General features: G+C 56.6%; 1 protein-coding gene across 1 annotated transcript; it reads left to right on the forward strand.

Annotated features, from left to right (window-relative positions):
- The first annotated feature begins 3,109 nt into the window (after positions 1 to 3,109).
- RFLNA (refilin A) lies at positions 3,110 to 22,229 on the forward strand. The gene is made up of 3 exons (XM_008005155.3): positions 3,110 to 3,499; positions 19,141 to 19,250; positions 21,182 to 22,229. The coding sequence occupies exons 1-3, from the start codon at positions 3,293 to 3,295 to the stop codon at positions 21,513 to 21,515; spliced, it is 651 nt and encodes a 216-aa protein (XP_008003346.1). The 5' UTR covers positions 3,110 to 3,292; the 3' UTR covers positions 21,516 to 22,229.
- The last annotated feature ends 5,524 nt before the right edge of the window (positions 22,230 to 27,753 follow it).

The raw sequence follows: 27,753 nt of genomic DNA on the forward strand, positions 1-27,753 counted from the left end.
GGAAGCGATTTGGATCAGATCATTCTTTACCTGCTTCAAAACCTCTGCAGATTCTCCCATCCCTGGCAGATAAAGCCCCAATCCCCTGGCACGGCATAAGGGCCTCCATAGACCTGGCACCTCCTTCCCTCTGCCCTTTCCTCCAGCACTGGGCCTAGAGCAGCTACTCCGATCTTGAAAGACCCCCTTTTCTGCTCCTCAAACTTCCCATTTCAGGGGCTCAAGCCCCTTTTCCTCCTGAGACTGGCCGCAAGAGACTCCTGCCCTGCCCACTGCCTAGCCCCTGGCTCCAATGAATTTATGGAAATTTCGGCCTTTCCTCCCGTCTTTGACATTTGCAGACCATCTGGTGCTATGAGAAATAGAAGCTTCCACAGTACTGGCTTTCAATTGAGGGGCGGTCCCCAGCCCGCAGCAGGATCCAAATAGGTCAGAGGTCACGGTCACTGGGGCCATCAGTGTGGGCTGCTCTCTGGGGGTCTGACATTTGTAATGCACTCATGTTCTGCCTGGCGTCTGGCGTGCACACATCTCCAACCATTTACCACATAGGGCAGCCTGTTTCAGGGGAAACTTCCAGAACCCAGATGGGCATAGTCATGAAGGCACTCTTGATAAGTGGGCTTCTAGATCAAGATGAATGGCACAAGGAGGACAGGATTAGTAGAGTGGGGCAAGAGAATTTCAGGACATCCCCCAAACACAGAAATCACCACAAATGATATTTTGCTGCAACGTTTTAAAAGTCAAAATGGATGCAAACAGTTCAAGAGGAACAAAACATCAACATTTTATTTTATTTTGAGACAGAGTCTTGCTCTGTTGCACAGGCTGGAGTGCAATGGCATGACCTCAGCTCACTGCAACCTCCACCTCCTGAGTCCAAGCAATTCTCCTGCCTTAGCTTCCTGAGTAGCTGGGATTACAGGCGCCTGCCACCATGCCTGGCTAATTTTTTGTTATTTTTAGTAGAGACAGAGTTTCACCATTTTGGCCAGGCTGGTCTTAAACTCCTGACCTCAGGTGATCCACCCGCCTCAGCCTCCCAAAGTGCTGGGATTACAGGCGTAAGCCGCCACACCAGGCCTCAAAATATCAGCATTTTAAATAAAGACAGAGGAACCCTGAAATTTTGAAACTCTACCTTGCCCGCATTCTGCCCTGCCCTTGGTAGCTATTGTGGCCAAGGGGTCATTAGTCCCTGAGATAAGAAGAAATTCGTTCTTGCCAAAGACTTTCTCCAGGGAAGCAGAAGACTACTGGGGCTGGCTGGGTGGGCATTTGGGAAATGTGAGTTTCCATGTGTCTGTGTTCCAGAAAGAACACCCCCTCTCCCCACCACTTTCATCCTAGTCAGTGACAGCAGTTCAGTCACTCATTCTGGTCAAGTGGCCCAAGGGCTGAAGAAGGCCTGTCTTGCCTAAGAATTGAAGCAAATGGAATCCTATTTTGTTGTCCTATTTTGTTTTTTTCCAGAATGTTCCAGATATTCAAACCTCTGGTTAGTTCTGTTTGGGCAGCAGACTTCCAGCGTTCTTTCCTGGGAGATATGGAAATGGACTGTAAATTCACCTGGTGACAGGTGCATGCCTGTCACCCTCTGGACTCTCAGGAAGCGGCCCCACCCTCTGTCAGTGTCTGGCATACACCTTACTCCTGCTGCTGCAGGGCCTGCGCCCTGCTGTTCCCTCCATATGGTGGGCTAATTCTCACTGCTTGGCTATTCAGATCTTAGCTTTAAAAATCGCCTCCTCCACGAAGCCTTCCCTGAACACCCCAAGCCTTAAGTTGTCCCTTTGGCTATTCTTGGTTGCAGCACCTCGTTAAGTTCCTTCCCTTAGACTCACAGCCTTAGCTTCCTGGTACGTTGACAGCCTCCCTCATCAGACTGGGCCCTCCACAGGCCAGGGGCCTGCTGTCTTACGCGTGCCCGTTCTGAGGTCCGGCCAAGGCTGGGTACAGAATGGGAGCCTGAGAACATCTTCAAAGTGCTGCCCACAGTTTGGGGGTGTCCAAAGAGCGGATTCTGACACCCGGCTTCCCGCCCCTGATCTTGGGCTTTCTGCTCGAAGCAGAATGGAAATGAGTGTGCTGTGCACACTTTCACGCTTCCTGGAGTCTCCCTCTGCTCTCTTCGCCCTATTAGCCTCTCCCACATTCCTGCTTTTCAAAGCAGTCCGTGGACACCCCCAGCTGCCCCGCTTGCAGAATGGAAGGATGGATCCTCAGGAGTGAGGCGGGGGGTGTCTGTGTCGCTGGGCGCTGGAAATGCGGAGACGCCTTGCCAGGCATCTGATAAGAAAACAGTAAGGAAAGGAAACACGTGTTCTTCTCTCTTGGGAGGAAGGAAAAGAAGGGAAAGACGAGCAGGACCCTTGTTCATGAGCAAGGACCTGCCCAGAAAAATGCAGGAGCAGCCGGATGCCTGGGGATTCCCGGAAGTGCTTCTCATCGCCGCCGCCCCCCCCACCCACAAGTTCCACCCAATGCTTTCCACCCTCAAGGCCCAAAGAGCTGGCCCTGGTTGTGCGGGTAGCGGAGACGCCAGTACTAGGGCAGTGGTGGCACTCCTCCCCATCGATTGTAAGTTACAGAGAAAAAGAAAACTTCTCTAAAATAAAGTTTCTCAAGCTGCTTTTATTGGGACTTCAAATGAGACAGAAAACCTCCAAGAGCACCACGAAATAGGATGATGATGATTATTACTCGTATTTCTTGGGATAACTTGGGGACCCCACAAGGCACCCTCGGTGCGCGAGTATGGTGCTTGTTTCGGGAGTGGGGGACACACGCGCCTCGTGGGACTCCGGCTGCTGGCTGGGCGCGCAGTCCCCTGGAGCGGGAGGGCCTCGGCAGAGGCGCCGGCCCGGGGCGGTTGCCCACCGCGCAGGCCGGGGCGGGGAGAGGAAGGGGGAGGAGGAGGCGCCTAGAAAAAGAGGCGCGGGCCGGGGAGGTGCGGAGAGGGCCGGGCGGCGACGTGCGCCTCGGGGCTGGGCCGGCCTGCGGGAGCGCAGCGCAGCGCAGCGCGGAGGCGAGGCCGGGCCCGGCGGGCGGGCGCCGCGGAGGGCCGAGGGCGGCGGCGCTGGCAGGAGCGCGGCCCGCGGCGGGGAGCAGGCTGCAGGCCCGCGGGGATCGGGGGCGCAGGGGTCGCCGGGCCTGATCGCCGCCTCTCGCGGTGCCCGCAGGTTCCCGGGCGCGCAGCCGTCCCCCCGCCGCCGCCTGCCCCGTGCCCCGGAGCGCGGTGGAGAAGCCCCCGGAGGAGCGGGGGGCCCGCGCCCCGCGCCCCCCAGACATGGTGGGCCACCTGCATCTCCAGGGCATGGAGGACAGCCTGAAGGAGCAGGGCCGGGAGGGCTTGCTGGACAGCCCCGACTCCGGGCTGCCCCCTAGCCCCAGCCCCAGCCCACCCTTCTACTCCCTGGCGCCTGGTATCCTCGACGCGCGCGCGGGGGGCGCCGGCGCCTCCTCGGAGCCCCCGGGACCCAGCGAGGCAAGAGCGGTAAGGAGGCGCTCTCGCTCCCAAATGGGGGACCGCGCGGGCGGGTGAGTGAGGGTTGCCCCTCGAGACGCACGCTACTGTAGAAGCAGGACGGACCTCCTCCTCTCCCTGCCCCGCAGCCACGAAGGTGGCCAGTGACAGCCACGCTTCTCAGGTGGGGACCAGGGTGTGTAGCGGGAGGAGGTCCAGGCTGACCCCTGAACCTGGAGACTGCTCCCTGGCGGTAGGCCTCCCTCCAGAGTGATTCTTCCTATTGTCAGTAATAATGGGGGGCTCATGGGGCGGGGTAAAGGACGGTCCGAAATTCCCAAAGAAGTTGGCTGCTGGCTAGGTGGGCTTGCACCCAGAGGCCCGGCATGTTGCAGACATCTGGACCCGGCCCCTCTGCTGCTCCGGGTGCCCTGTTTACTGTCCAGGCGCTGCCAACGTGAAAGCCTTTTCTTTCTTTCTTTTTTTAAATAACCAAATCCAGACAGGATCCCTTCCTTCCCGGGATGTTAAGGCATGTTGACGTGGAGCTTAGGCGGGAGGGGGAGGCTGGAACCCCGGGTCAGGAAACTCAGGAGTTTGTCTTCTGCCAGACTAAGCCCAGCCTGGGGGTGGACTCCGGTGGGGACCCAGCTTGGCGCCTGGCCTGAGACTGGGCGCCCCCCTGGCAGGCGGGGAAGCATGTGGGCCCAGCGGGCGCCTTTGCAGCTTGAGGAAATGACAAGTTGAAATGAGTGATTGCCCGTCCCTGCCCGCTCTCTGGCTGCGCCCTGCCCACCTTAACAGCTTTTCTGCTGGGGCATGTGTGCAGGCTCCACTCCCCTTTCCTGGGGCCCCAGGGATACTTGCCTGGCACTCACAGGGCAAAAAAGGCCTCCCCTCAGCTGAAAATCCTCCTCCCCACAGCAGAAAGGAGTGGCTCCCCACCTCAAGCCTCAGGACATGACCTTCATGCGTACCTTGCTTGTTTCTTCTCCTGGTGGGTCCCAAACTTGGCCGCCAATTGGAATCACTTGGAGAATCTTTAGAACCTACCCACACTCACCGCCCAGATAGTCTCACTGAACTGATAGTGGGTGCAACTGGGCATCAGGAGAGTCTGTGTCCCTGGGTGATTGTACCGTTCAGCCAAGTCTAGGAGTCACTATCTTAGACCAAATCATGCAGCGAATTTGAACTTTGGTCTCTTTATGGGAGCCTGGCGGGTGGAAGGGGCAGTGAGGACTTCCAGGAGTTGATAGAGGTGACCAGGGCTGTTTGCAGTGAACCTGATCTTGCTGTCGAAAGGGGACCAGCTTTCCTGCCAGAGCGTCTGGGATTTGGCACTGTCACACATTTGGGCTGCACAGGTTGGGACTGAATCCCCGTGGTGCCTTGCACAGTGGGGCTTGGAGAAAAAGGACGGGGAAACCGCCTTCTCCTTAGTTCCTTCCGTGACCCAGAAGCCTCCTTACAGAGGGTTTTCTGGAAGCGTTCTCTGCCATCAGGGCCAGCCCGTGGCTGCCGCAGGAATAGCATGGCTGGCTTACTTGTCTTGGCTGTTCTACTTGACTTTATTTTTTCCCCTTCCTGCTCACTGGATGCCAGGTATGGAACTGTGTTGCCCTGATCTTTTAATTTGGCTTAAAAGCAAAGCCCGGGGCTGTTTCCTCATGGATAATGATACTTGGCATTTAGATAGCTCACACCGTGTGCCAGGACAACTGTCCTAAGTTCTTTATTTACATCAATTCATTTAATTTTCACTATATTCCCATGAAGCCTACACTCCAATTAGCCCCGTTTTCCAGAGGTGGAAGCCAAGACACAGAGGAGGTTAGCAACCTGCCCAAAGTTGCCCAGCCAGGAAGCGGCTGTGCTGGGCCTGGCTGCAGAGTCTGCCCTTCAACCTCATATTATTCCCCTTTTCACTGTGCAACTAATTAACTACCTGTGATTTTTTTTTTTTTTTTTTTTTGGAAAACAAAATGCCTGTGTTCAAACTGGGTTTGAAGGGCTGCTTTTAATAAAAGGGAGAAAGGATTGCCTGGCGCCCCCTCTTCTCAGCTTTGGGGCTTGCCGCTGTGGCCATGCCCAACCACCCCCACCCATCCCGCAGGGCACCCCACCTCCCCGTTAACTCCTGCTGAACTTTGCTGAGTACTCGCTGACGACTCGGGGAGAGTGCTTTTTAGGTGCACATATCGGCACCCCATATTGTCTCAGGACAAAGAGGCGGAACCTTTGATGCGCCTCACGCAGCTGATGCTTTCCAACACCCGAGGAAGAGGCTGGGGTGAGCGGTGCTGGGTTTCCGTGTGGGCCTCAGGTTCAGACTGCGTTTGGCAGGGTGGGTGTCTTTGTTCCAGTATCCAGTGACCGACACCAGCTTTCTGATGAAAGTTGGTGGCCTACGCCTCAGCTGCTGGGGTAGACTGCAGTCCTGCCCCCAAATCTAAGCCACTGAGGTCCTCACCACCTTGTCACCTACTTTAGGAGGTTGGACGGACATGCATGTTAAACCTGCCTACGCTTCACTTCATTAAAGAGGCCCCCCACTTTGTTTGAATAAGCTGGACTTGCCTCCTGGATGCTCCCCACCCACTGAGGCAGGGTATCTGGGAAGCAGCTGGCTGCAAGATCAATCCCCAAGACATCAAAGGCCTTGGGGGCCAGGCTGGATATGAATGAACCCGGTCCCCACTCACCAGGGGCTTTTCGTGCTCACTGTTGGAGCAAAGGTGGGAACGTTCCCAAACACTCCCAAGCCAGTCGAAGAGCTGGGAGTCAGGCCTCGGTCCCCCCAGAACTTACTGAGCACCTACTGTGTGTCGCGCTCTGTTTGGGGCCTTAGAGGACACAGCAGTGAACAAGATGCTGACGGTCCCTGCCCTCATGAACTGGCATCCTAGCGGAAGAGACACAGCCACCAGCTGAAATATGTGCGGCAGCAGCAGGTGGATGGAGAAGTGCCCTTAAGGCCAGAAGCTGGGTGAGAAGTGAGCTTTAGGCAGGTGGACAGGGAGGTGATGGTTAACAGAAACCCACATACACTTAGGGTACGAGCTTTACAGTGCTAGGTCTGAGGTGTGCTCAGTCCAAGAGAATGGCACGTGCAAAGTTCTGAGGCAGGAGCAAGCTAGGCTCGGCCTGTTTGGGTGATGAGTGCACCAAAATCTCAGAAATCACCACTAAAGAACTTACACATGTAACCAAATGCCTCAGGAGCCACAAAGAGGCAGGGGCCACCGGAGGGGCTGGGAGAGGCCAGGTCAGTGACTTCGAGGCGAAACTGAGGCCAAAAATTAAAATTCCATTTGGTCTTTTAAAAAGTACTTGTGACTGTTCTATTTTTATTTTTAAAAAGGCATCATGAGCTTCCACACTCCCCAAATTAGAAAGTCAAATGAAAGACTCGAGTGAGGAGGGTGCCCGTGTGGGACGCAGAAGGTGGCGCTTTTGCATCAGTGTAGGGCACGCCTCCACGCGGGTGGGGACTTGTCTCCTGCATGGCCCAGAATAGCGGAGCCTGCCCACTGGCCTGGTGGCAGAGGGCATTGTCTGTCAGCTGCATTCAGCCCACACATTTTTTTAAAATTTATTTTTTAATGTTTTATTTCCATAGGTTTTGGGAGAACAGGTGGTATTTGGTTACATGAGTAAGTTCTTTAGTGGTGATTTGTGAGATTTTGATGCACCCATTACCCGAGCAATAGACACCGAATCCAATTGGTAGTCTTTTATCCCTCACCCCCTGCCACCCTTTCCCCTGAGTCCCCAAAGTCCATTGTATCATTCTTATGCCTTTGCATCCTCATAGCTTAGCTCCCACTTATAAGTGAGAAATAGAGTATTTGGTTTTCCATTCCTGAGTTACTTCACTTAGAATAATGGTCTCCAATTCCATCCAGGTTGCTGCAAATGCCATTATTTCATTCCTTTTTATGGCTGAGTAGTATTCCGTGGTGTAGATATACCACAATTTCTTTATCCACTCTTTGATTGATGGGCATTTGTCAGCCCACAGATGTTTAAAGCTGGGTGGGTGAGGGACACAGCTGAGCAGGACAGATGCTGCCTCTGCTGCCTGTGAGCTCCCAGGGCCAGGACTGTGACTGCAGATTGAGCAAACACCCATACCCTTCTTCTCCTCCTCGCCCTGCCCGGCAGAGCTGTGGGCATTTAGGGGTTGGCATCGTGGAGGAGTGAGGATGACTTTGAGGCAGACCTATCTCCGCAAGTGAATATGGACAGTTTGGAGAAGTAGCCCTGTGTCATCTCACTGCACTCAGAGAGACTGAAAGTGGCATTTGGGATCTTACATTATGTTCTCTGGGGTGCATGTTCAAATGAACAGCACCCCTGTGGCAGGCAAAGGACTCAGCCCGTTATGGGGCAATGGCAGGTGGTGACAGATCTGAGCTGTTGCCACCTCCCAGATGCAGAGACGGGGCCTCTGGCCCTGGACTGCACCCACAGCTGGTGGCCTGGGCTCTGTCACCTTCAGGGCTCCCTCCCTCCATCCAGCCTCTCCCAGTCTGTTTATGCAGTGGGTGGATTTCTAAAGACCGTACGTGAGAACTTCCCTAAGGAAGATGTGCTGGATCCCTGGACCCAGATTCCAAGAGAAGCCCATCCCTGAAAACTCCCCGGGGGTGCCCAGCTCTTTGAGACCGCCTGTGGTCTCAGTCATCCCTTTGGACCTTGGCTGGGACCCTTGGGACTCTTGGATTTTCTCATTTCTGCTTCTTGTCTGTGATGGTGAAACTGAGTATGACAGAGGAGGGAGAAGGGAGCTAGTGAGGTAGTGCTGGGGTTGGGAAGGAAGGAAGGATGGATGGATGGATGGATGGATGGATGGATGGATGGATGGATGGACGGATGGATGGATGGACGGATGGATGGATGGATAAATGGATGGATGGATGGACAGAAGAATGGATGGATGGATGGATGGATGGATGAGTAAATAGAAGGATGGATGGATGGATGGATGGATGGATGGATGGATGGATGGGCAAATAAATAGAAGGATGGATGGATGGATGGATGGATGGATGGATGCATGGATGGGTGGATGGATGGATGATGAATGGATGAACAGATGGCTGAACAGATGGACTTAGGAAAACAGGGATCAGCCCCCATGGCCCCCTGGCAGGCTCACAGGTGTATTCCTGTGAAGGTGTCTGAGCAAGCTAAGGTGGAAGACAGCCAGGTATGTCAGGACAGGGTGGGAGGGAGGAGCCTGTTTGCAGAAAGGGAGGCTGTGAGGAGGGAGAGGAGAGAAGGGAAAGCCGGAAGCCCTGGTGCCTCCTTCCAGACGCGTCTGCTCAATCCCAGGCCTCCGGCGGAAATTCAGCAAAGCGTCTGACAGCCCTGGTCTTGGGGGCAGGCTTACCCAGCTGAGAAACTAAGCTATAGCTGTAGCTTTAGCATGAAAAGAAGACAAAGAGACTCATGGCCTTCCAGGTGCTCTGGAAACAAGGGAGCCCCCTGCATGGGGAAAATGCTGCCAGACAGACTGGGGGCAGCTTTCCTGGGGGCAGCTTTCCTGGGGGCAGTTGTGGTCTGTCCTGTCTGCCCTCCAGTGCTCGGCCTTCGTGTGGGGCACGGTACATGAACGGCAGACACCTCCTGGTGTGCCATCTGTATCTTAGGATGCACAGGAATCCAGAGGGGATATTTGTCCACTTTGCAGCAAATCCAGCCTTTATAAGGGCAGGATCTGGGTTCGCTGTTCTTTGGGTACAGAGACAGGGGTCCCTATCTGGGAGGTTGCCTGACCGTTGTGAGTGGTATCTTTGAGAAAGGACAGTGTTCTGAGTGTCGGGGGAAGTGGGAGACCCTGCCCAAAGCCCTGCAGCCTGCGCAAAGTGATTCTTGTGCCCTAGGTTGGTGGCCCCCATTCTGTTATTGGCTGGCAGAGCTGTGGGTCCCCGCACTCACTTCCCAGAGCTGCCGTGACAAAGTGCCACAGACTGGGTGGCTTAACACTGAAGAAATTCATCCTCTCACAGTTCCAGAGGCCAAGAAGTCTGAAATCAAGCTGCTGGCGGAGGCACACTCCTCTGGAGGCTCTCGGCGGGTGGGGGGCATCCGTCCCACCTGCCTCTCCTAGCTGCTGGCCACATCACGCCAGTCTCTGCCTCTGTCTTTATGCGGCCTTCTTGTCTCTGTGTGTGTCCCCATGTCCAGATATCCCTCTTCCTATAAAGACACCAGTCCTTGGATCAGGGTCCACCTTGATCTAATCTGACCTTGTCTTAACTTGATCACATGTGCAAAGACCCTCTTTCCAAATAAGGTCACAGTTGCAGGTACCAGGGTTCAGGACTTGAACTTACCTTTGTGGGGAACACAAGGCAGGCCACACCCGTCTTGCTGACTTGGGTGCATCTGGCCTGCCCATCTCAGGAGGGAGCCCAGCCAGAGCATCTCAGGAGGGAGCCCAGCCGGAGCACCGCCTCCAAGCTTGTGACGTTTCTCACCGTTTGCTCACGGTTTCTCTGCTTTGGCTGTCAGATCCTGGGCCCGTGGGTTCCTTGCTGGGCCCTTGATAGTTCTTGGCTCTCCAGTGAGCAGCCTGATCCACTCAGGGTCTCCTGGGATCCCCCACAAGCAGACTGTGTCCTTTCGACAATCACATTCAGGTGCCCCGTTGTGCCACATTGGGGGAGATTGAAAAAGACCCACCCCTGCCCCAGGATTCGCCAATAGCCAAGGCTGTCATCAGAAGGGTGGGAATTCTTGGTGCTTAAATGCCCCCTCCTTGGTTCATCTTCCTCATGGGTGATGGTCCAGGTTAACATTAGCCCAGCCCATGTGCTTTGGGCTCAGATTCCCTGTGTATATCCCAATCAAGTTCTGACAGCACTGGAGGTTCTCACCGCCAGGGAGGTCAGGAGCTGAGCTCAGGGGAAGCTGCTGCAAGGCTCCATGTGGCTTTGGCAAGGACGCCTCTCCTGCGGCCCATGAGGGGCTCCCTGGCTGTCCTGCTGTCTCCAGGAGCAGCAATGGGAGGGCTCTGGGTACCTCCTCCTGCCTCCCACTCCTGCACTGATGGGCCGCTAGTTGGCTCCTGTGTGAAAAAGCCCATGGTTCAGTGAACTGGGCTGTAGTATCTGTGGATGGCCCTGTGTCACCCAGGCTGTGCCTTCCTGTGAGTCCCTGCCCAGCCAGGCCCAGACTCCAGGTCTGGCAGGCTGTCACCGCGAGGCACTGAGCTCTCGACAACAGAGCGGCTATCTTTCTTCACCGGCCCATGTGCTATGGCCTGTGTAGCAGCCAGGAAGGTAGGGAGCTCCGAAGAGCCCCTGTGTACTTTGACTTCCAGCCAGTGAGTGTTCATCCCTGCCCCAGTGTCTCCCAGGGAAGGCTCCTGGGTCAAGCGGGTGGAGCCTGGTGGGCCCTTGGCGAGTGTCCACAGGACCCAACACCCTCCAGGGCCTGTCCTGCCCCCAACACTGTCCTGCTGCCCAGGAGCCTGGGAGTAAGCCCAGCCTCCCCAGGCCACAACAGGCTTGCCCTGGACCCTGGAAGGAGCTGGGAACCTGGGCTTGGGCCAGCTCTGTTGTCCCTCCTAGTGGGGAGGGAAGGATGGCATCTGGGTGACTCTCCCATGTGCCTGAGACTCACTCGTTCTCCCCTGTCCCGACATCCCAGAGCTTCGAGGTGGATGCTGAGCCCCCTAGGAAACTGCCAGCTTGTGCCTTGGGCATCCCTGATGGGCCCCCAGCCCCAGAGTGTGGGCCTTGCCGACGGCACAGCCTCGTTTCACAGATGAGCAAACCGAGGGCAGCCAAGGGTATCTCACCGGATTCTGTCTAGACCAGAACAGGAGCCTGGGCCTGTGGGAGGGCACTGAAGCCTGACAGACCAGCTGAGGATGGGAGTGGGGAGCGGGTCTGTCTAGGGGCTTCCTGTGCTCAAGGTGGCCGCATGGCCAGGGCAGGTGAGCAATGACAGGTCCCGTGTGCGTGTGCTCGACTCCTTCCCTGGCCCTCCCCTGCCCTGCCAGCCCCCATCGGACTGTGTGTGACCCAGTTTTCGGGAGTATCTCGCTCCCGCGTGGCTGGAAAGTCGGACTTCCAGGGCGGCAGCCTGCCTTCTTGGCCGCGAGAGACACGGCACTTGCCCACTCCCCAGGCTGGCTGGAGTCCGCGAGGCGCCACGACCATTTCGATGTTCAAATAGCCCTGCAGCCAGAAAGACGAGGCTCCGAGCCTCCCGTTGAACTGGTGGCTGCCACCATCTTCCCTTGGCGTCCGGCCCTGCAGCTCCGTGGGAGTGTCCTGGGCCTTGCCGGGGCCTTCCCGAGCTGTCTCACCACCCAGGCCCGCGGGACGCCCGCCTGCACCGGTCTGGGCTGCCACAGCTCCTGGTGTCTCCCGGGCAGTGCTTCCAGCTTGGGTGGATTTTGGTGTTTTTTCAGCGGGACCCTTTGGCAAATGGTGCCCAGAGCTCTGGCTTCCCGGGCCAGCCTGTGAAGTAGGCCTTGTCTGCTGCTGGCAGCCAGGTGGGGAGCGGGACCCGGCAGAAGGTGGCGGCCTTTGTCGGCACCCACGCTCCAGGTGTGGCGGTATCTGGAGGGTTTGGCAGTGTCTTCATTCTGCATGCACCAAGGAGAGATGCTGGGGCGGGGGCTCTGCCACAGCACAAAGGCTTTGCCTCTGAAATAAGCCCTCCCTGCTCGATGGGTGAGGAGTTAGCCTTTCCTGGCAGCGTACAGGGGGGTCACGCCAGCAGCAGGCTGCCTCTCTCTCCCTCCAGCCCTTCCACCTGTCTGGACAGAAGAAACACCTCCCCAAACCTTAGTGCCCATGTTACTGTCCCCTTCCACACAGTGTTGTCCTCTCTTCTCCCCTGTGGCTTCATGTCACCCCCTCTTGCGGGAGAAGGGCCCTGGGGGTTCCTGTGCCTCATCTCACTCCCACCGGGCCCAGCACACAGTAGGTGCTCAGCAAACAAACACCTGCACGCACTTGGGAAAATGCCAAGCTTCAGATCACATTTTCTGGGGAGTGTGTATTATTTCTAGAAACATGGAGTCATACAGAGTCTTGCAGCTGGGGTCAGTGTTGACTGGACGGTGAGCCATAGAAGATGACGATGGGCCAGTCTTGTCACTGCCTTGTTTGTGTGAAGTGACTGTCCTGAAATGATGCTTGCTTGCTCCTGAACGTAAGGAGAAGCGTTGTTTTAGGTTCGAAGGGTGCGCACTATGCCTCTGTCCAGAGAGGCGCTTCCTCCCCAGACCTTCATGGGAGAGAAGGATCCCTGCTGTGGGCCCACTGGCACCCAGTGCCACCCCTGAGCTGGGCGCTGTTCCACATCGCTGCCAACTCTGACCCAGCCACACCGAAGCCTGGGAGGCGGGTCCTCCTATCGCCCCACTTCAGAGACGCGGAGGCCGTGGGGGCCCAGAGACCGGAAGTCGTTGGCCCGAGTCACAGAGCTTAGTAGTCTCTCATGGCTGCTGCAGCCAGCTACCAAACACAGACTGGCTTCGAACTGCAGGAATTTGTTGTCACGTTCCAGCTCTGGAGGTCAGGAGTCCCACAGTCAACGTGTCGGCAGGGCTGCTTCCTTCTGGAGGCTCAGAGAGAGTCCGTTCCTGTGCCTGTTCTGGCTCCTAGAGGGGCCCATGCTCCTTGGCTTGTGGCCCCTTCCTCCTCATCAAAGCCAGCAACACAGCATCTTCTGGCCTCTCTCTGACTCTGACGCCCTGGAACGCTGTGATGACATCGGGCCCACCTGGGTGACCCAGGACCATATCCCATCTCAGAATCCTTAATCACATCTGCAGAGTCCCTTTTGCACATATTCCCAGGTCCTGGAGATTAGGATGTGGACAGCTTTGGGGGCCGTTGTTCAGCATGCCACACCCAGGAAGGGAGCAGCTGCCTCTCTTTTGGGCCACTCACTCTGTGTCAATGCCAGGGAGAGATGGGGCCACCTCGAGGCCATCTGCTGGGAGCTTCAATCCTCTCCCTGTGGTCCTCAGCCCTTGTTCTGGGGTGACTGTGACTAGCAGGGATGGGGCTGCTGGTGATGTTTGTCCACAGGCTGCTGCCAGACTTGAAGACAGGCATGGGCCCAGCCTCGGGGCTCTCTGGATCGGGGCAGGGGCTGCCTTGCAGGTGTGGAGCCTCCCCTCCCCATATTGCAGGTGCTAGGCCCTGGGCTTAGAGGTGATGAGGACTCCAGCCTTAGGGAGCTGCTTCTCTGGGGGTGACAGAAACACAAAGGGGTTACTGCAATGGAGGCCAGTAGATGGGAGCTCCTGTGTCCCCACAGAGGACTCCCCTAAGAGTTGGAGCGGACTCTGAGTTGGCTCTCGCCAGGCCGAGTGAGAAGGAGCCAGTGCAGCAGGGAACAGTGGGAGCACAGAGGCAGCCTCGGGTCACAGACAAGGGGCCGAGAGAGAAACGGGCGGAGGTCCCCAGTGGGAAGCCTTGAGCCTGTGTCAGGGGAGCTTGGAGCTGAGGGGGCAGTGATGGGACAGGCCCCTGGGCATGAAAAGCAGTGGAGGAACGAGGGTGAGGGCCCGGGCCCTGGAGCCACGCCACCAGCGTCCAGCGCTGGTCTGCCTCTTCCAGCTGTGTGGCCTTGGGCAAATTACTTCGCCACTCTGGGCCTTGGTTTCCACATCTGGCAAATGGGGGTGCTGCCAGCAGCTGTGTGCTGGGGTTTTTATAAGGATCAGATGAGTAGGATATGTGGTGAGTGCCCAGAATGGTGCCCAGCACCGTGAGAGCGCAAAAAGCTCTCCATCCTCATTGTCCAGGCAGGTATGGGGGCGGCAGGGAGGGGACAGAGGTAGGAAATATCAAGCCAGGCCCGGGCAGGACTTGGCTCTGAGTTCCTGGTTCCCGCTCGGTCGGCCCTCTACTCCCTCTGCCCGAGGCCGGTGTGCATGTGGTCGCCATGGTTACAGGCACCAGCCTGGAGGAATAGGGTCCCCACCGCCTGCTGTCCCCCATGGGAGCCAGCTGCCCCCTCTTCAGCCAAGAACAAAGCACCGAGCATCACCATGCACTAGACGCTGGGGTGTGGGGGATGGAGACCGTGCCTCCCCATCCATGGGGGCATCATAATCTAGGTAGGGCCAGAGAGCAGGGAGAGGGCTGCAAACTGAGAAATCAATGCGTAAGCAAAACCTGCTGAGTGCCATGTCCCAGTGGCAGTGGTCAGGGAGGTGTCACGGCCGCTGTGCACGGTGCCTCACTGCCTCAGTCCCCAGTGGCCATGAACCCCGGCTGCCCACGGCTGGCAGCTCTCCCATTTCCTAGAGAGCTGTCCTTGGGGGAAAGGGAGCTTCTTCCCGCAGGAGGTGACTCCCACCGCCAGGAGTGGGGCAGCCAGTGGCCAGCAGCCCGCTGTCCCAGGAGGGACCAGTGCTGGGGCAGCCACACTCCTGCGCCCCTGGTGTGACGGGCGCGGCTGGTCACGGCTGTGCCCCCGCCTGGCCTGGCTGACATCTGCTTGGCCCCTCTCTCCCATTCCCCTGGGAGGACTCCACCGATAAACTGGTTTCACAAGCCATCCCCAGTCCCTGATCAAGATGGGAGGAGGCCAGGCCAGGGACCCACGGGTGGTCTCAGCCAGCCCCGGCGCCTTCATGGAGGGCTGGGAGGCACAGGCCCCAGGGTTCGCTCCAGTCTTGATTTTTAGCATGTGGCCTTTTTGTGTGCTCTTCCTAGAGCCACTGTAAAAAAACCAAACCAAACCAAAACAAAAAAACAACAAAAAAAACTGCCACAAACTGGGGGGTTTGAGACAAGAGAATTCTATTCTCGCACAGTTCTGGAGGCCAGAGTTCCAATCCAGGTGTGGGCAGGGCCACACCGCTTCAGAGGGCCCCAGGGGAGGCTCCTTCCCGCCTCTCTGGCTCCTGGTGGCTCCAGGTGCTCCTTGGCGTGTGGTTGCACCCCTGCCATCCTTGCCTCCATATTGTCCCTGTGCATCTGCGTCTGCTTTTTATTTTTATTTTTTAGACAGAATCTCGCTCCGTTGCCCAGGCTGGAGCGCAATGGCGTGATCTCGTCACACTGCAACCTCTGCCTCCTGGGCTCAGGCGATCCTCCTGCCTCAGCCTCCCTAGTAGCTGCGATTACAGGTGTGAGCCACCACACCTGGCTAATTTTTGTATTTTTAGTAGAGATGGGGTTTCACTGTGTTGGCCAGGCTAGTCTCGAACTCCTGACCTCAGGTGATCCACCCACCTCGGCCTCCCAAAGGATTATAGGCGTGAGCCGCCGCCTCCATCCTGTGTCCACTCTTGTAGGGACACCAGTCATTGACTTTAGGGCCCACCCTCCTCCGAGATGACCTCATCTCAGGAGCCTCAATTCCATCTGCAAAGGCCCTCTTCCAAATAAGATCCCATTCACAGGGTCTGTGTGGACATGGGGTTTGGGGGGGGACCCTATTTGACCCACACTGCCCTTGTCCTTGGGAAGCTACCTCTGGCTGTGTTTTTGGTGTGCATGCCTTGACCGTTGCTGCTTCTCTCAAGGACCCCTGTGGGGCCATCTCGTCCTGGCCACACTGGGCCATGCCCCATCTCCCAGGGAGAGGGTCTGCATGTTTGAGACGAGACTGTGACCTCCCTTGGATCCCTGCCTCTACCCCAGGCACCTCCAGCCCTTCCCATTTTGACACAGGCAGACAGAGCCAGGGGCAAACCCAGGACCTGCCCAGCCAGCGGCCTGAGTGGCTCTGAGGAGAGCAGAGCCATTGCTGGGGCCACCTTGGGGGCCTTTTCTTTTAGGGCGTCTGCACACTGCATGCAGTGGTCATTTGGGGCTGGGGCTGGGGCTGGCCTGCCGCCTGGAACCTCACCCACAGCCTGCATCCCCCTAGGGCAGCCTGTGCAGGGTGCTTGCTGAGACCGTGAGCGTGTTCTGGATCTTCCCCGGCCAGTGCAACAGCTGTCAGTGTGTAGTGGGTGTGACTGAGGAATGTAACGAGGACTGCTGAATTGTAATGAATTTAAGTTGAACAGCCCTATGCGGCTAGTGGCCTCTGTATTAGAAGCCCTAGAACAGGGTCCCAGGGTGGCCTGCATGCCAGGGGGAGGCAGGGCTAAGGGCGTGTGGGTGTGCTGGGTGCTGTTTGTGGCTGTGTAGTCCCGGTGCCCAATGTGGGGGGCACCAGGACCTGTGGGCCCTGGGGCCACAGTGAACTTGGCTTCACCCCTCAGATCACGTCCCAAGTGGCACTGCACAGGGAAGCCCTCCCTGATTACCTGGTGGTCAAACCCTTCTTGTGCCCTCATCACCCTGACGATCACAGCCCTCCCGACAGCTGGCATCTTAGTCCATTGGTGGGGCGTCGGTGAGAGTAGTAGGGGATTCAGGCAGCAATCTCCAATGAGGTGAGGAGACCCTCTCTGTTTACCACGTAGCAGCAGTTCAGAGCGCAGTGCCGGCACACAGTAGGTGCACAGTGAGTGAGCTGAACGGAAGACGTTCTGCCGTGGCCGCGAGCATCTCTTCGCATCTACACTCATGCTTTCTCCAAAGCTATGTGATTCATACGCTCTGGGTCTATGATTCATAACCTCAGTGATGAACAAGCTATCTGAAAAATAGGCGGGTTATTTAAAGCCCTGCCCTTCACCTCCCTGAGCCCTTGATGCGGGCACATGTAGTTCCAGTACAGGTCCTAAGGAGTGGCCTTGCCAGGCCCCCTGCTATCCCAGCATAGGCTGGTCAGGCGGGGGGATGCCTCGTAACAAACATCCCCAATCTAAATGGCATCGAAGAGCAAGGGCTTCTTTCTGGCTCTTACTATGTGTTCCTCACGGGTTGGCCGTGACTGGAGTGTCACAGCAACACCTCAAGGAGAACAACTAGGGCTGCCTTAAAAGGCTTTAGGGGCCAGGCGTGGTGGCTCACGCCTGCAGTTCCAGCTCTTTGGGAGGCCAAGGTAGGAGGATCACTGGAGCCCAGGAATTTGAGATCAGCCTGGGCAACATAGTAAGATCCTGTCTCTGCAAAAACCGTTTTTTTAATTGGCTGGGGCATGGTGGCATGCACCTGTAGTGCCAGCTGTGTGGGAGGCTGAGGTGGGAGGATCGCCTGAGCCCAGGAGGTCAGGGCTGCAGTGAGCCGTGATTGTACCACTGCACTCGCGCTTGGGTGACAGAAAGAGACCCTGTCTCAAAAAAATAAAAATTAAAAAAAATAAAAGCCTTTAGAAGCAGAGCCTCCTGGCCCTGCCCTAAGTGAAACTTCTACTTCAAGACGCTTTCTTTGCTGGGCTGGCCCTGAAGGACCCCCACGTGTAGATGGACAGGGTTTTCCTGGGTAGGTGGAAGAGGGGAAAGGCCTGTGAGGCTGAGTCTGGCAGGGAACAGTTGAGGAGGGAAGAGTAGGGTAGGGGAGGGCAGAAGTGTCACCGTGTTGGCATGAGGAGAAGCAGCAGAGGCCAGAGGTCTGTGTTTTCAGAATCAGTTTGGGGCTGAACCAGTGGCTGAGCTGGGGGGAGGGGGAGGTGGGCCGCAGGATGGGGTAGGGGTCCTTAGGCCACTTCCTGTGAGGAGCACTGGGCAGGGCCATGGCCCTGATGGTCTTTGCTTCCACAGGGAGTGGAATTTTGGGACAGACTTTAAAACAGACCAGAGAAAGAACTTCCCAGCATGGAGCTGCGGGGTGGATTTGGGAGGGAAACAGAGAGTGCGTTCTTTGTGTCTGTCTGAAGGGGGGCTCTTTCTGAAGGGACTGTGGGTGGCTTCTTTTCCCATGGAAATCTCTTTCCCCACCTTGCCAAGATTCTTCCCGCTGCAAGTGACAGAAAGCAGCTCAAATGGTCTGAAGCCTCCCTCAAAATGGATTTGCTGGTGCTCACAACTGAGGGACAGTTTCAGGTGTGGCTTGATCCAGGCATTTGAACAATGTTGGAAAGACTTGATCTTTCACCGTCTTTGACTCCTGCTCTCCTCAGTGTAGCTCCATTTCCACATGGTTTCCAACCCCCCGCCCCACATTCTTAGCCCCCACAGGGGGGCTGTCTCCACAGCTCTGGAGGAGAACCTGGGTAGCTCTCATTGGCCCAGTGTGGGTTACATGCCCATGTCCAATCCAGTCCTTGTCTTCAGGGAGATGTGGTGCCATTTCTAGGCCCGCCCTGCTCTCCTGCAGACATCTGCCATTCTGATCGGCTTCCTGTGCCCCTCTGCAGGCCTGGCCAGCTCCCACCTGTGTGTCCCTCCCTGGCAGGTGTGCCACAGACACAGATGTAGTGGGGTCTCTACCCCTCTGGAGGTTACCTGAGCCTTGGGTGGCATCAAGAAGGGCTCGGAACCCTTTCTCCAGGCCGAGTATGGTTTCGGCCCCGCAAAGAGCACAGAGGGATCCCAGTTCTCCAGGGCTCTGAGCTGGGCTCCGGGGTGGGTGTGGCCTGGAGGTTGCAGTGAGAGGCCGTGACCACACCTGTTATTGAGATCTGGGAGCCGGGGGCCAGGCTGGTGGTGGGGACTGGGCAGACCCCTGAATGCCTGGATCCCACGGGGGAGCTCTGGGGTGGGCTTCCTGATGGGCCCCACGAAACAGCTTCCAGACCAAGCCAGGGCCAGAGGGTGTCAGGTGGTCCTATGTGCCCAGCAGGGAGCTGAGGCCACTGCGACAAGGGGCTGCATAACCTTGTGTCCCTGGCTCTCCCCACAGCCCTCCTCCCAACTCCCGAATCCTCCGGCGCGGGAGATGAGGCCCCGCATGCTGCCGGTGTTCTTTGGGGAGAGCATCAAGGTGAACCCGGAACCCACGCATGAGATCCGGTGAGTGGGCCGCTGGGCTCTGTGTGGGAGGAGGGGGCGGGGGGTTGGGTGCTGGTCCTGACTCTCTTGTGGGATGGGGCTGGGGACTAGGCCAGGCTGGGGGCTCAGGAGGCTCCCTACCCTCGAAGCGGCCCCTCTGGGTGCTGCCTTCTGGGGATGGCCGTGTCTTAGCCAGAGACAAAACTGATTTTAAGAGACTCTGACCCCAAAGGACCCTCTGTATCCACCCCATGCCCCCACCCCAGGCCTATTCAGCCATTTCCCATTTCCCCATTTACCGTCTGCTCCAACAGGCTTTTATTTTAAATCCAACCTCTCAGAAAAATTGGAAAATATATAAACATAACCACTTGTGCACCCTAACTCTCCCTCCCTTCTCCTGCCAGATTTTTTTTTTTTTTTTAGATGGGCTCTCACTGTGTCACCCAGGCTGAAGTGCAGTGGTGGGATCATGGCTCACTGCACCCTCAACCTCCTGGGCTTAAGCAATGCTCCTAACTCAGCCTCCTGAGTAGCTGAGACTACAGGTGGGCACCCCCATGCCCAGCTAATTTTTGTATTTTTTTGCAGAGATGGGGTCTCACTATGTTGCCCAGGCTGGTCTCCAGCTCCTGGGCTCAAGTGATCCTCCTGCCTCAGCCTCTTAAAATGCTGGGATTACAGGTGCGAGTCACTGCGCCCAGCCCCTGCCAGATTGTTAGGTATTCACAACCAAACCATTCAGGCAACTCAGGCCCCCTTTTCACTCTGTTGTCTAAGAGTTAGGGGACACTCAGCTGCTCCATGTTCTTTGTGACTGTAACTTAGGTTCTTGAGGCCACCCATGAGCTACTGCACTCTAAGTGTACTGGGTGCCCTCCCAGGCACATGACATCTTAGGTGGTATGTGAATTGAATTAAGGCACCCCTGCTTGGAAACATCCCACGTCGATTTGCCCTCTTCTGAAGCTGCTGGGGCTCAGGCTTCCCGAAGGTGGACTGTGGGATCTGTGATTTTTCCCACATATCTATGGGGCTCTCTCCATCCGCTTGTCCCTGTCGAGTGGGGCCAGCCAAGCATCTGAGACCTACTGCCTCCTGCCCCTGCCAGCCATGCAATGGTCCCAGGAGACAAACGGGTCCACTTCTAAATTATTTTTCAATCCCCAAACAGCCTTCACAGCCTAGTTTTTAAAATGCAAGCCAAAACTCGATCATCGGAAGCCCAGCAAGGGTGGAGGACGGACGGCTTGGCCCTCAGGACCTCTGATCCCGTCATGAGTCTTTTGTGATCACCTTCGGGGATTCGACGGGGAGGATTCGCTCCCTCCCAGAGCTTGCAGTTTGATTTCCTAAAGCTCTGGACGTGGAACTGGGGGATTCTAGTCAGTGACTCCTCCAGGGGTGCTGAAGGGACTTTTTGGTATTTTGATATAATTTCAAACTCTTCGAAAGGTTGCATGTGCATCTCAAACAGATTCACGGGTTGTTTATATCTTGCCCTATTTGAGAGGCGATTGGTGACGTCCTGCCCTTTAGCCCCCAGATACTTCAGTGTGTCTCCTAAGAACAGGGACATCCTCTTCCATGACAGCAGCATAGTTGTCAACATCAGGGAAGTGCACACGGTGATGCTAGCACCTAACCCACACGACACGGCTCAGTTTCACCCGTCGTCCCGATAAGGTCCTTTCCCGGCTTACTTTTCTCCCCAGTTCAGGATCCAGTCCAGGTCCTTCACTGCGGTTAGCTGTCTTGCCTCTTCAGACTCTGTGAAGCCAGGACAGTCCCTCAGTCCTTCTTTGACCTTCTTGACCTTGACATTTCAGAGCAGTACACACTCGTTAGGCTTCAGAGCGTCTGCCCAGGGCCCTTTCGTGTCCATGCTGTGGGCAGGGAATCGGGGTGCTCCCCATCCTGGGCTCACTCCGCTTCCCTCCTGTCCTTTCCAGCTGCAACTCCGAGGTCAAGTACGCCTCAGAGAAGCATTTCCAGGACAAGGTCTTCTATGTGCCCGTGCCCACTGTCACAGCCTACAGCGAGACCATCGTGGCAGCACCCAACTGCACGTGGCGCAACTACCGCAGCCAGCTGACCCTGGAGCCACGCCCGCGCGCCCTGCGTTTCCGCAGCACCACCATCATCTTCCCCAAGCATGCCAGGAGCACTTTCCGGACCACCTTGCACTGCAGCCTGGGCCGGCCCAGCTGCTGGTTCACCGCCAGCGTGCAGCTGCAGCTGTGCCAGGACCCTGCCCCCAGCCTCCTGGGCCCTGCCACGCTCTGACGGGGCTGGGGCCGGCCCGGGGTGCTGGAGGAGCTGGGAGCCCTGGGGAGGAGCCGGGAGGACGGACAGGATGAGCTCGGCCTGGCACTCTGGCAGGAGGCAGGCAGGGAGGATGCCAGGCCAAGGACCCATGTGGAAGGAGGTGGCTCTTGGCTGCCTGCCCTGACCTACAGGCTAGGTGGTGGTCTCCTTGTTTTGTAAAAGCATCTATGTTTTTTTAGCACTTAAGCTGGCAAGGCAGTAGGGGCACACACTGTTAAGTGGTGGCCACCTTCAGGGTCAGGGGAGAAGAATGTGTCCATAGCGTGCCCTTGAAGCAGAGAACAGCCCAGAGCAGTTCGAGGACAGAGGCATCCCAGCCTCAGCTGGTGGGAGTGGCTGCCACTCCCTGAGAGCCCTGCTGGTGGCCAAGGCCGTGTGTGAGGGAGGAGGGGTGCCTCTCTTCCCTGCTGCTGGCCTGGGGTGTTTCCAAAACAGGCTTTCGCACACGTGCAGGTTGCACCGAGAGGTCTGAAGGCCACCTCTGGCGGACGCTGAGCCACCTCTGGCGGACGCTGAGCCACTTCTGGCGGACGTTGAGCCAGGAGGTCGGACAAAGGCCAGATGCTGATGCCAAGGCTGGAGTTGGTTATATTGGGGGCGGGGAAGGCCTAGAAATACTTTGAGCCATGGCCTTGCCAGTGTCCCATGCCCTCCAGTATTGAAGATTTGGGGCACTGCCTGTCAAAATGGAAAGATTGGTGCTCAGCCTTGGAGCCTCACCTGTAGGGCGTCCCCAGCTAACACCCGTCCACGCACCGCCTCCAGGACTAGCACCCCTGATGTCAAAACCAAGTGCCCAGCGGAGGCGGTGAAGCTCTCGGAAATGCTGCCACCTGTGTGAGGTCGGCTCTGAACTCAGTCAAGGGAGTCGGAGCTCAGCTGTCAGTGTAAAGAGACACTGAGGGGACCAGGTTGCCGCCCTCAGCCTGCGTTCCTGTGTGTGATAGATTCTGCAACGACAGCACCTTACTCCTTCCTGCAGCAGGCTCACCCCTGCCCCTGGGATGTTGTGGGAGGAGCATGAGCCAGACGAAGGCTTGGCTCAGGGCTCCCTGGAACAAGGCAGTGTGCACAGGGAGCTGGGGGAGCCCAGCAGGCCGCTGAACAAACAGCCCAGAAGCCGGCACGGTGGCAGGGTGCCGAGGAGATGCCCCTCTGAGCCTTCCTCCCTACTCAGACCTGAACGCACTCCGCAGTTGGGGGCTGCCCCTGCCACCTCCCTGGTAACCCCCAAAAGGGGAGGGGAAGGTTCCCTGGGGCTTGAGCTCCCTCTGTGGAGGTGAGGAGGGGAGATTCCGTTCACATCCGGGAGGGGCGAAATGACTGATATATTTTTATGTATCTACACAGAGAGTGCATTTTCTCTCCAGAGATGCTTTCCGGTTAACAAAGGAATAACTTAAGAAATTGATTATCTTAATAAACTGCAAACCCAACGGGACTTCCTCTTCTGTCTGTGAGACCCTCAGCTCCCGCTGGGGTTGGGGAAGGGGAAGACAGGTCTCCAGGCCCCTTTTCCTGTGAGGCCATCACTTTTTTTCCACTCGGAGCTTGTGCCCTAAGGAGCCGGCCTCGGCCCTGATCAAAGGAACAAAGAAGGACTTAGCCCCAACCCCTGTAGACAGCCTCAGGGTACACCAGCTCCACCCAAGAGCCAGTTAATAAATGCAGAGGCCTGGGCCCTACCTAGGGACTTAGATCTGGGGGGCAGTTCCTTGGATGGGCCCGGGCATCTGGACTTTTGATGGCGGGCATGTCTTCAGCTCCACATCCCGGCCCTCAGCTCTGGCAAGCCCCTCAACCCACAGTGCCCCTGGAGAAGAGCCCTGGCTGCCGCTGCAGAGCAGGTGGCTGGGACGCACCTTACAATCTGTTTCTCTCCATCTCGGCCTTGGAGAGGCCCCTGGGGCTCGGTGGAGATCGTGAGTGCGTTAAGGGCACTCGGCAGATGGGACAATGTCCTCAGTGAGTCAGACTGGAAAATCAGACTAGAATTTGTTCCGAGGGCCGGGCGTGGTGGCTCAAGCCTGTAATCTCAGCACTTTGGGAGGCCGAGACGGGCGGATCATGAGGTCAGGAGATGGAGACCATCCTGGCTAACATGGTGAAACCCCGTCTCTACTAAAAAATGCAAAATACTAGCCGGGCGTGGTGGCGGGTGCCTGTAGTCCCAGAGGCTGAGGCCGGAGAATGGCGTAAACCCGGGAGGCGGAGCTTGCAGTGAGCTGAGATCTGGCCACTGCACTTCAGCCTGGGTGACGGAGCGAGACTCCATCTCAAAAAAAAAAAAAAAAAAAAAATTTGCTCCGAGGTTCTGCAGTTGGTGGGGGCAGGGGATAAGGGAGTGTCTCTTGCCACAGAGACGGCTGGGGACAGGTCCTCCAAGGGGATGTGTCACAAGAGTGCCATGGTCAGGACTGGTGGTGGCCTCTTGAGGTCCACAGCCCAGCCTGGCAGTGGTTGAGCTAACTAACACGAGTGGGAATGCTATACGTGCCAACTCAGAGCACTCACTGGATTCCAGGCTCTGGAGGAAACATTGCATATGAAAAGTTCCACACCATCCCTGCCGCTGACATGGGGGCGACTGCATCTCCACTCCACAGAGGAGAAAGCAAGGCACAGAGAGGTTAAGTCATTTGCCCACATTGGTAGGACACAGCTTGTAGGGGGCAGAGCCAGGATCTGAACCCAAGATCCCTGACACTCTTAGCCACAGGCTGCCTGCTTTGATGGAGGACGGCCCCTAACAGGGAAGAGGGGATGGAAGCTAGAGAGGCTGAGTCCAACACTGGTTCACATCAACTTGAGGACGAATCTTGAGGTCTCCACTGGTCTACACGGACAGAAGCGTGCCTCAAGACCTGAGCCCTGCTTTAGTCATGGGATTCCCTACAGATGCTGCTGGGGGTGGCATTCTTTGCACCTTCCTTAATCCATGCAAATTCAACTCCACAAGCCTGATTTTCAGTCACAACCTTGATCTCTCACCATCTCGAGGGGAACATGGATAAGGCTTTCTGACACATTCAATTATAGTGCCAGTGAATTCAACAAACATGGAGGTTCTCCTGGGATCGGTCTTGCTCCGGAGCCCGGGCGGAGTCAGGTGAGACCGTCAGGTCTGCACGACCTGCAAGACTCTTCCTGTCCCGTCCCATCCTCACTCCTCTTTCACAGGCATTACCCCGCAAACCCCTGACCCTCCTAACTCCACCTCAGCCCATTCCTGGAGAACCTGGAGAACATGCCTGCCTCCGAGAGCCTGCAACTGGTGGACCTCCTGGGGTGGCTCTACCACACAAATGGTTTTTGCCTTTCCTAATGATGCTGGAGGCCCAGCCTGCCTGCTGGTCATGTAGGGGCCTAGGGAAGCCCAGCCAGGCACAGGGTGGAAGGAGAGGACAAGGGCAACTGCTCTAAGGCCCTCAAGTATGCATGCTTTTCCCTTGAAGCAGCTCATCTGTCCTAGGGGAACCCAGCATACCTGGAGACAGGCAGAAAGAGACACCGGTTCTGTCTGGATCCTAGGCCTTGGGAATATCCACCCCTGAAACAGAGACTGGCTGCTGTCCTGAACTGCCCAGCCTTCGGGTGCTGCCGGCTATAGCGCCTTTCCCCATCTCCCCCCAGCCCAGGCACACCAGATGTGCGAGATTCAATGTGCCATATGCAAGACCTTGGTGATGTCCTCAGAAGGGCACCTGTCACTCACTAGGCCCCGGGGAGGGGAAACTGACACAGGATGGGCTCCGCTGCTGGAAAAGGAAGAGGTCACTTCACTTCCCTAAGCATCTGTAAAATGAGCGTAATGTCTGTGGGCGGCAAGCCAGCCAGGTGCCGAGGCAAGAGACTGAGGGCACGAGCTGTTCCAGTGTAATAAAATACGTAAGATAGCAAGAGTTATACTAGATATGGGCCCACAGACCCTGTAGGGCTGGCCCCTACAAAGGTCTCTACCTCCCAGACCTAAAATCAGATTCGGCAGCCCCTGCCTTGCACTGCAAACAGTGCTCCTTCCCGCAAGTCCTTGAACTTGACACTGGTCCCATCTCTTCCTTGCCAGAATGGGAACAAGAACCAGGGCCTGCGTAGCACCCACACTGTGCCTGGCCCTGCCGCGAGCATGTCGCATATTTAATCTGTTTCATCTTCACGATGGCCCTGCAAGGGGTGGGGAGGATCCTGCGAAGGAGGCGTGTGCCCCCGGCCTCCCTCCAGAGGAAGTGCCCGTGTGAGGACAGCTGGTGGCTTGTAGACTGCTGAGCCCTCTCGGCTTTCTAGAGAATCTGTAAACAACAACTGAATTTTCTTTGATGGCCCTCCTTAGCCTCTCAAGGACAGAATGGCCAGAGAACCCTTCCACAAGCACCAGCTCCCCAGATGTGCAAATGAGCCACTGCTGCTGACCACCTGCAGCTTCTCCCTCCCCACCTCGGCATTTGTCCCTTGCCTCTGGCCACTATCTGATTCCCATACAGGTGAGCAAACAGCGGCTATGTAAAAACAAACAAACAAACAAAACAAACCAAAAAAAAAAAAAAAAAAACCCGATAGCTTTTAGGAAGCAGTCACTCCCTAGAGCAATATCACCACCCCATTCGAGGGAAACTGAGGCATGGTGGGGGTTAAACGACAGGGCCAGGACCAGGCAGCTGGCCGTGACATGCTGCCCTTGCATCGTGCTGATCTCTGAGCCCCTGCCCCTCACACCATGGTGTCTGGTCCCCTACCCCCTCCCCAGGGCGAGGGGGCTGCATCCTGGCCTCTGCACTGTGCCAGTCCCTTATCCTGGTCCCACACTGGCCTCCCAGGTCTAATTCTCCCTCACAATCCATCAGCACCCTTGCGAGACAAAACTGCCCTGATTTCAGAAAACCGGCAAGTTACCTTATTAAGCAACGGCTCACCACCCCAGACACTCCTGGGCCCCCACAGGGACTCACGTCCAGTCCATGGTGGTAGGCTCCCAAGGGTCCCTGGCTGGGCCTCACCTCCCAGCCATTGCCACACAGGTTTTCTCCTCTTAGCCTATTCCTTTCCCTAGACCTGCCTCCTCCAGGAAGCCACCCGGACTGCTCCAGTTTATCTGTGTCATCCCAGGAAGGCCTGTCCGGAGCCAACCCCAGGGTCTTCGGGACCAGTCCGTTGCTGCCCTATGGGCAGCAGCTCTTCAGGCTGGTGGCCAGGCCTCCTTCTACAGAGACTTTTGTGCACTTACTGGAGACCTCCTGATCAGATGGAAGCGAAGGAGCCAGGTTCCAGGTGAAGGCCTAGCTCCAATCTTGGGCACCGCCCCTGCCATCATAGTGAGGGTCGCCAACTACTCCCACCAGAAGCCCCTGGGCTGCTTGTTGAAAACACAGATTCCTGGGCCCCACCCTGGACCTAGAGCATCAGACAGTCTAGGTGGACCCAGGAATCTCATTTAACCAACTTCCCGACATCCTAAGTCATGCTGACGTTTGCCACCAACTGTCCTTTACAGCGCTCTTTCTAGCTTTTTCTACTGAGAACTAGACACTTGCAGCGTCAGTTCACAACACACTTGCCAGGGAGGTTCACAGCCAAAGACAGGGTCAGGAGGGGAAAGACAAGAGCTCTGCCCCTCAAGGGTTCTGTCGGATTTGAGACAAGGATTGCACTGTTATCAGAGACGCAGAGGGGAGAGAAGATAGGCCAGGGTAGTGTGCTCTTCAAGGAAGTAACGCCCCAGCTGGGTTTTGAAGTGTGTATAGGGGTTTTCCAGGGAGATAGGGGTCAGGGGAATAGCATGAGTCTTCATTTTAAAGATGGAGCAGTGAAAAAGCCACACAAGACAGGGGTGGGATGACATCTCTGGGGGTAAGTGGGATGACATCTTTCTTTGGGGGTAAGTGGGATGACGTTTTTCTTTGGGGGTAGGTGGGATGACCTCTTTGGGGGTAGGTGGATGACATCTTTCTTTGGGGTTATGTGGGATGACATTTTTGGGGGTAGGTGGGATGACGTCTTTATTGGGGGGTAGGTGGGATGACGTCTTTTTTGGGGGTAGGTGGGATGACGTCTTTCTTTGGGGGTAGGTGGATGACCTCTTTGGGGATAGGTAGATGACATCTTTCATTAGGGGGTAGGTGGGATGACCTCTTTGGGGATAGGTAGATGACATCTTTCTTTGGGGGGTAGGTGGACGACCTCTTTGGGGATAGGTAGATGA

This window comes from Chlorocebus sabaeus, chromosome 11, assembly GCF_047675955.1.
Source record: "Chlorocebus sabaeus isolate Y175 chromosome 11, mChlSab1.0.hap1, whole genome shotgun sequence".
Taxonomy (NCBI): Eukaryota; Metazoa; Chordata; class Mammalia; order Primates; family Cercopithecidae; genus Chlorocebus; species Chlorocebus sabaeus.

What these genes read in the sequence shown, in the direction of transcription:
- RFLNA (XM_008005155.3), top strand. Translation starts at nt 3,293, where the DNA reads ATGGTGGGCCACCTGCATCTCCAGGGCATGGAGGACAGCCTGAAGGAG. An exon ending in GACCCAGCGAGGCAAGAGCG is followed by an intron (nt 3,500 to 19,140) that starts GTAAGGAGGCGC and finishes CTCTCCCCACAG; the next exon opens with CCCTCCTCCCAACTCCCGAA. An exon ending in GAACCCACGCATGAGATCCG is followed by an intron (nt 19,251 to 21,181) that starts GTGAGTGGGCCG and finishes TGTCCTTTCCAG; the next exon opens with CTGCAACTCCGAGGTCAAGT.